Here is a 6,917-nt window from a genome sequence, read left to right on the forward strand (position 1 = left end):
AAAGACAATAAATGAAACATAAACTTATCTAATCTATTCTCTGACTATTAAGTAACTTCAACCAAAACAATGAGTGCCAACAGTTGACAGTGTATCTGATACACAGGACAGATTTATCAAAAAGGCCACACAGTTCTGTTGTGGTGTTACCGTACAGCAGGACAGCAGTGATGTAACGTCGGACAAGTGTGAGTCTCTCTCTTCAGGTTAATAATTCAGACCAGACACGAGCCTGGTGTTTGATTACGGCTGCTGTCACTCCTGTGGACATGACACAAACACGAGAAAAGCTGGCTGAAGATGTCGACCATGAGCCATAAACATCCCGTGTTTGAATCTGATTAGAAACCTTTGCATGTACATTTATATGTCTCCACTGTAAGTCGTCACTTTCTTCCTTCTTTCTCTTTTGTACAGTATTTGTGCTTCTCACTGTCTCTTGTCTGCAGGTCTCCCCAGATTCTGAGCTTAATGTTCCCAGTGTGCAGTTACTGGTCCCACTAATCTTTTCCACCTCCACTCAATCCAACCAGTCAAGGCAGATAACCGCCCAGAGTTTAAGCTTCAGCTTGGAGCTCAGAACTGCTTTAAAGCGGCTGGATACTGTAGTAGTAACATCGCAAGACCTCCACATGCTTACTCTGCCTTTGCCTTGTATCTTATAAGTCGCTTTGGATAAAAGTGTCTGATAAATGTAAATGTAAAGCTCCACAAAGTCGTATGAACCAGCTGATCTCAGTTTAACAGAAAAATAACCAGCGCACCATTTGAGGCCTAAAACATTCTTTTAATCACTTTTGAAGCCAAACGGCAACATATGGTAGCAGCTTTTTAAATCTTATAATTTTCTCCTTTGGTTTTAGACTGAGCAATTTATAGAGATTCTCCTGGGACAGGTGACGTTTTCACTATTTTACTACAATTTCTAGACTCGGATGTGAAAAGCTGAGCTCATGTTGTTGTTCAGTCATTTCAGATCAGACTAAAGCCTCACTTCCACTCATAACTGCATCTTTGCAGTATCTCATTACCCTCATTGCGTACTGGCATGTACTACATGTAATACAAGCTCTCTGCAGGGTCTCTATGTATAACACTGAAGACCACAGCTCATCACTGTGCAGCTGCAGGAAAAGGTCTTCCTCACATACAGGTCTGCCCTCTGCTGGTCTGAAAACACTGAATCACTGAGTGCTCTGCAGCTACATGTGAACTTCCCAATGTTAGAATGAAACAGTCTGTGACCATCATAGAAAATCCAACGACTTTAATGTTTGGAGCAATAGAAGACAGTTACTGAGACATCAAATGATTGATAAAAACACTTCCAGTGCACCTCATTTGCATTTAGATCGATCATTTAGTCAAAGTCAAAGGTCACAGGATGAAATCTAGTGACAGACTAATTGATCTGACATTTGTCACTGAAAGAACTCGTCCATAAAACCACAGACAGACTGTCTCTCTTTTCTGCTTCAATGCTTCAGTGAGCAAATTACATTTTTGTCTCTCAACACACACACACACACGCGCACACACACGCGCACACACACACACACACACACACACACACACACACACACACACACACACACACACACACACACACAGTGTCCTGTAAACTACTACAGTAAAATACTTTAACAACATTAAGTAACAGCCTGTGGTGGGAGACTTCAAAGTCCTGAATTCAGATCTTTACTTATTATTAGTTTTAATATATTAAAATAAATGATAATATAAAGCTTCAGTTTGCAAGGTTTATATTGTGATATTTATTTAGATATTGTTTCAGTAATATCTGTGTAAAACTATTGAACACAATCTATTAGATGGATACATTTTACAACTAAAAGCCTGAAACTACCATTATTGGGATATTTTGTTGTTGTGACTGTTGATTTAAACACTGAACAAAGCAGTGAGAGGGAACATGAAGAGCTATTAGACAATTTTAATAAAGCTATTAACATATCAGGTTATTGTCTTTTATCTGTCCTGTCTACAGTCTCATGCATATAAAGCTTTACTGCTGTATTTCGAGCTTTCTCCAGGGTTTGTAGCTGAAGTGCAGACCACAGCTTATCTGTGTACAGTTCTGCCCTCTGCTGGTTCTTACAAATGTTTTTATCACCAGTTAGAAAACAGTATTAACAGTATTCTGCATATATTCAAGTAGAAATACCCCAAATCTGTTTTTTTAAAAGCCAAGAGACTGTGGCTTAAGTTTAGAACACGATCCCATCTAAACACAGCCCAGTCTGAAGAGTACTAACTGTGTGTCACAGGAAACTGAGGTAAAAGATCCAACTTTAGAATCTAAATCTGACAAAACTGCAAAAGTCTCCAATAAACTGCAACTCAAAATCTTACCAAATGTGTTTCTAGTCCAAATATCAGATTAGACCTGATAAAATACACCATCACTTAACAAGTGACACTTTACTGAGACATGACTTATTTTTAGAAAATGTGTCTGGCAAAAATCTAGTTTAGATAAATACAGTATATGTAGTTACTATAACTCAAATTGAGTTAAGTGTAAGTAGTACTTGATGTACCTTGATGAGGATGGTGCATTTGTAGCTGAGACGCCGCACATTCGGGTCCCAGCCCTCCAGCAGCCAATCAGATCCCCTCCTGTTCACGTTTGTTGTCATGGTAACCACATGGAGTTAATAATGAAGTGACTTAATAATTAAAACATAATTTCTTCCCTGTTGGTTTGATGTGTCGACTTTGCATTTCCTCAGCGTCGATGAGTGTGAGATCTTCACAGTAGAACATCACTGAGTTGGTCGTGAAACAAAAATCAAAAACCTGAACAGAACTTGACTGAAAATATACAGTAGGAGTCAATAAAGTTTAGAAAGGACAAAAAGCTCCTCACAGGCAGTTTTGTTTTCCAATTTAAAGATTTTTTTCAGTGTTAATAATATTTCTCTTCACCAGTTAGATCCAAAACCTCCACTGTGGTGAAAAGGATGTTCTGCCGTTGATGAGTTATGTGATGAGACACACATCCACAGCTGAGAGGGGCGAGGGCCGATTTCTCTGTTTTATTGGCTCGACCCATTTAGGCCTCCAAAGTGTGTGTGTGTGTGTGTGGGGGGGGGGGTTGTCAGAGCTGATTAGTCGACTAGAAAGGCTGACAAGTTCAGCAACGCATTAACGGAGAAGCAGAAAGGCGCCGACACTCACACACAAATGGATCCAGCATGTTGTTCGAGTCCGTCGATTTTGTCTGTGTTTGACTATAAAGAAGATTCAACTATGCAGATTAATGAGCTGCTGGTTTTTAATAAGTGTTGTTGTACTTTATCTGCAAGAAGCTGCACACACAAAGTAGGAGAACATCAGAGTCAGCAGGGTCAGCAGGGTCAGCGGTTCAATCCCCAATTCCTGCAGTCCACATGCTTAAGTGTCCTCGAGCAGGACACCTGAACTTAATCCTGTTCTCCCTCATTTCTAAAATAATTAATAACAATAACAGTGTGTGTTTGTGTGTGTTTACCTGCTGTAGAATCACCATGGTTCTGGTTTCCCTCCTTATGACTGGACATCAGTAGTCAACCTGTCGAGCCTGAGAAGGACAAAGACAACAATGAGGAAGTGAATACATCTCTAGGTGAATAGATTCAATCACACACTTTTTTAAACTAATTTCACACATGCTTTGTAGGTGAGGTAACAGTTTCATAGATGCACTAAATGTGTGTACATGTACATTTGCAAGAAAAAACAAAAAGGAAAGTAGGGATAACCAGATTAGGACCAGCGCTGCAGAATGGAGCAACACACACAGGTTTTGTTTTAAACATGACAAAAGGAGCAGCAGACCCATAAAAACTTTTTAACTTATATGAAGTACATGAGCAGACCTGAGTCTGCTGATGGCATCTATATAAAACTCTGAAGGGAACACACATGGAAACGTGCACACACAGTCACGTGGTGTTATGTTGAATGACACTCATTCATTCAACATCAACCAACCCACAGACTGACAATAACCAATGGATAATAGAGTCTTTAAAAAGAAGAATCTCCTGTATCATTAGTTGTTTTGACAGTTAATTGATAATAATCAGGTCCAATTAAGAAAAAAACACACCTGGTCAAACTCAGACTCACATGTGATTTATGTCACATAAATCTGAATTTAATGAACCCAGTGACCTGATTTGTTGCTGTAGTGGTTCTGGTGTATATGACCAGCTGCGTCACTGCTGCACAAACTGTGTATACTGAATTTTAAGTTTACGAGGAGATTAAATGTTTTAAAGTGCAGCTCATAAGGAATATAGAGGTGTTTTATTCAGGTTTCATAGTGACAGCCCCATGTCTCTACAATAGTTGTAGAACTGCAAAGGCTGCAAAAGGAACCAGCCTGAATCTGTCCTAAGGTGACAAAACATGCCAACTAGCACCTCTTTAAGTTTATTACCCTCTCCGTGATGACAACAGTCCTCTAACAAGACTGGATTTGAATCCATGATGTTTCCCACCTTTAAAACCCAAAGACACACAAAAAGAAAACACATCAAATGAAGTGTGCTTCTGTCTCTATCTTTTTTCACCCCCCCACACACAAACAAACACACCCTATCAATATTTCAGCATCTAATTACCTCCGTAGAGGTCTGATACAAAGGTTGTGTGCAGCCATGCCCTCTCAGTGTGTGTGTAATGTCTACACATATCAGATTTTCTGCCTGTAGATTAAGACACATTAGCAAAAGGTAAGCAACTCGGCATAAGTGAAGTACCCTGCAGTCTAAAGGACAGAGCCACAGGACAACAGAGACCACCACCGGAGCTAGTGCTGCCAATTTTAGTAAAAGGTTCCTGTTCTGTGGAGTCTGTGGTGTAAAAATCACAAATCTGAATAAAGGTTTTTATGAGTTGTCAAAGATAATGTTCAGAAATGAAAAGTGAAGGAACAGAGGAAATAAAATAAACAATGGATGGTTAAAAGAAAAGAAACACAAGAACAGCATGAACAAAACATGAGGAAGGAAAGGCAGAAAGCAAAAAGAAGAAGATGGGAGGCAAGGGAGACAGAAGAGAGGTACTGAAGATGACCACTAAATTTATACTGTAATCTTCTCAGTCACATTCTCATTAATCAGCCAACTGTAAGAAATTTGATGTGAATATATCAGTGTTGACTAATGTTGGTCATACAAAACATTCATAGACGTCACTTTTGGCTCTTAGACATTGAAATTGATGTTTTTCAATATTTTTCAGGGAATTATCAGAAAAGCAGTTGTCGTTCGATGCAGCATCGGACTGCGGACTGTAATAGGTGGGAATGTGTCCAACAATATCGGAACGATATACTTTCTGAACTTGCACTGATTACATTGAAAAGCAACAAATACAAAGATTCTTACAGAAATTACAGGTCATGAACACAGAAGGTTTGTTCCATCATAAAACAACAAGAGCCAAAAAGCAGAGAGGTTTGTTGTGTAGCCCTCCAAAAAGAACAGTATCAGATTTCAACACCACAGCATCAGATTTCAGGTGGAAAATATCGGAGCCTCTCTCTATATATACTGAATATCATCAATTAATCTGTAAAAACAGAAACTACACAAGAGAAGAGTCCTTAAACATCACACTGACACATTTCAACATATTTTTATAACATCTGACGACAACTTTATGAAATAAAATAGGATGACCACAGGCAGAGCAGATTGTCCACCAACCGCAGAGCCGGTGTTCGATACCCAAGTCTTCCACTGCAGTGTAGCTTCTAAAAGGGTAAATATGTGAAATTAAGTTCAAACGTAAAACAACTTTCAGCCAGTTGTGATGTCAGTGAGTTGTTTTACACTCATTTGGCCTCAAGAGATTTCCTTGACCTTCTGATTCAGCATTCAGACCTTTTTAAAGTGACGAAAGATGAGACGTTTGTTTTACTTAAAGCACAACTTCAAGTAAAAAGTCAGTTAATTCAGCTTTAATTCGGATTCTTATCTGGTTTAATTTCCTCACATCAGCAGATTGTGTTGACATACGAATGTCGACTTGACCTCGGCTACACCCGCCACATAAAAAGATAGCGTGATCCATATGTCAAGATAACAGAATAAAGGCGTTTTGAGTACCCAGGGAGGGACCAGGAGTCAAACTCGACCAAAATTTAATTTCACTTTTGAAGGTGTTTCTGTGCAACAGGCTGCTACAGGGGAAAAAACATGAAAGTAGAATACAACCATCGTTAAAAATTAACAATGCTGCAACAGCTGCATTTAAGGTGCTGCGGGTTCAGTCGTGGGCTTTATAGACGACTTACTTCCATTAATCATGTGGAAAATGTGTAGTTGTAATCTCTCTGTACCACAAATTGTGCACAAGTTGTAGCATTTTAGCTGTAATACTCACATCATGCATTATTTCATATCAAACTGTTTCTCAAATTTTTAAATGTTTGAGGAAAATAAATAAAATTCTGAGTAGAAACAAGTAATTTTTACTTCTAAATTTACCAACTTTCACTCAGAAACCAATCTTCCCTATATTATAACACAGGTACAAAGGTACTAATGGTCACAAACCAGGAGCAGCTGATTCATTCATTATTAACACAGTGGAATATGATACCCACATAAAAGCAAGTCATATCCAGTCAACAAATCCACAGGTAAATGGGTTTAATCACAAAACAGGTGTTTGCATGATTGAAAATACCTGTCACAATAATAGAACTACTAACATCAATGTTTACATTTGAACCCATTTTTAGCAAGTTATGAATTAAACACACATCAGCACCCTTTACAACACACACACAATGAGGAGGTAATGTATAAACCTACTGACCGTTCTTACTTTTTCTGTGACCTCAGCTCTTCTCGTCCCGTTTCTCTCTTGCAGACGTCCTGCCTGCTGGATGACGTGAT

The 6,917-nt window shown here is 38.8% G+C and overlaps 1 protein-coding gene across 2 annotated transcripts in view; it reads right to left on the bottom strand.

Moving 5' to 3' along the window:
- The window catches only part of myo7aa (myosin VIIAa), a 40,072-nt gene extending 36,540 nt beyond the window's left edge, over positions 1–3,532 (bottom strand). The window contains exon 1 of one of the 2 annotated variants that reach the window (XM_026370733.1): positions 3,515–3,532. In XM_026370733.1, coding sequence (XP_026226518.1) covers positions 3,515–3,532 — 18 coding nt within the window. Of the gene's footprint in view, positions 1–3,507 lie in introns of both variants that reach the window. The other variant, XM_033326296.1, reaches the window with a different exon arrangement.
- Positions 3,533–6,917: the final 3,385 nt, after the last annotated feature.

The sequence above is a fragment of the Anabas testudineus genome, chromosome 13 (genome assembly GCF_900324465.2).
Source record: "Anabas testudineus chromosome 13, fAnaTes1.2, whole genome shotgun sequence".
Taxonomy (NCBI): domain Eukaryota; kingdom Metazoa; phylum Chordata; class Actinopteri; order Anabantiformes; family Anabantidae; genus Anabas; species Anabas testudineus.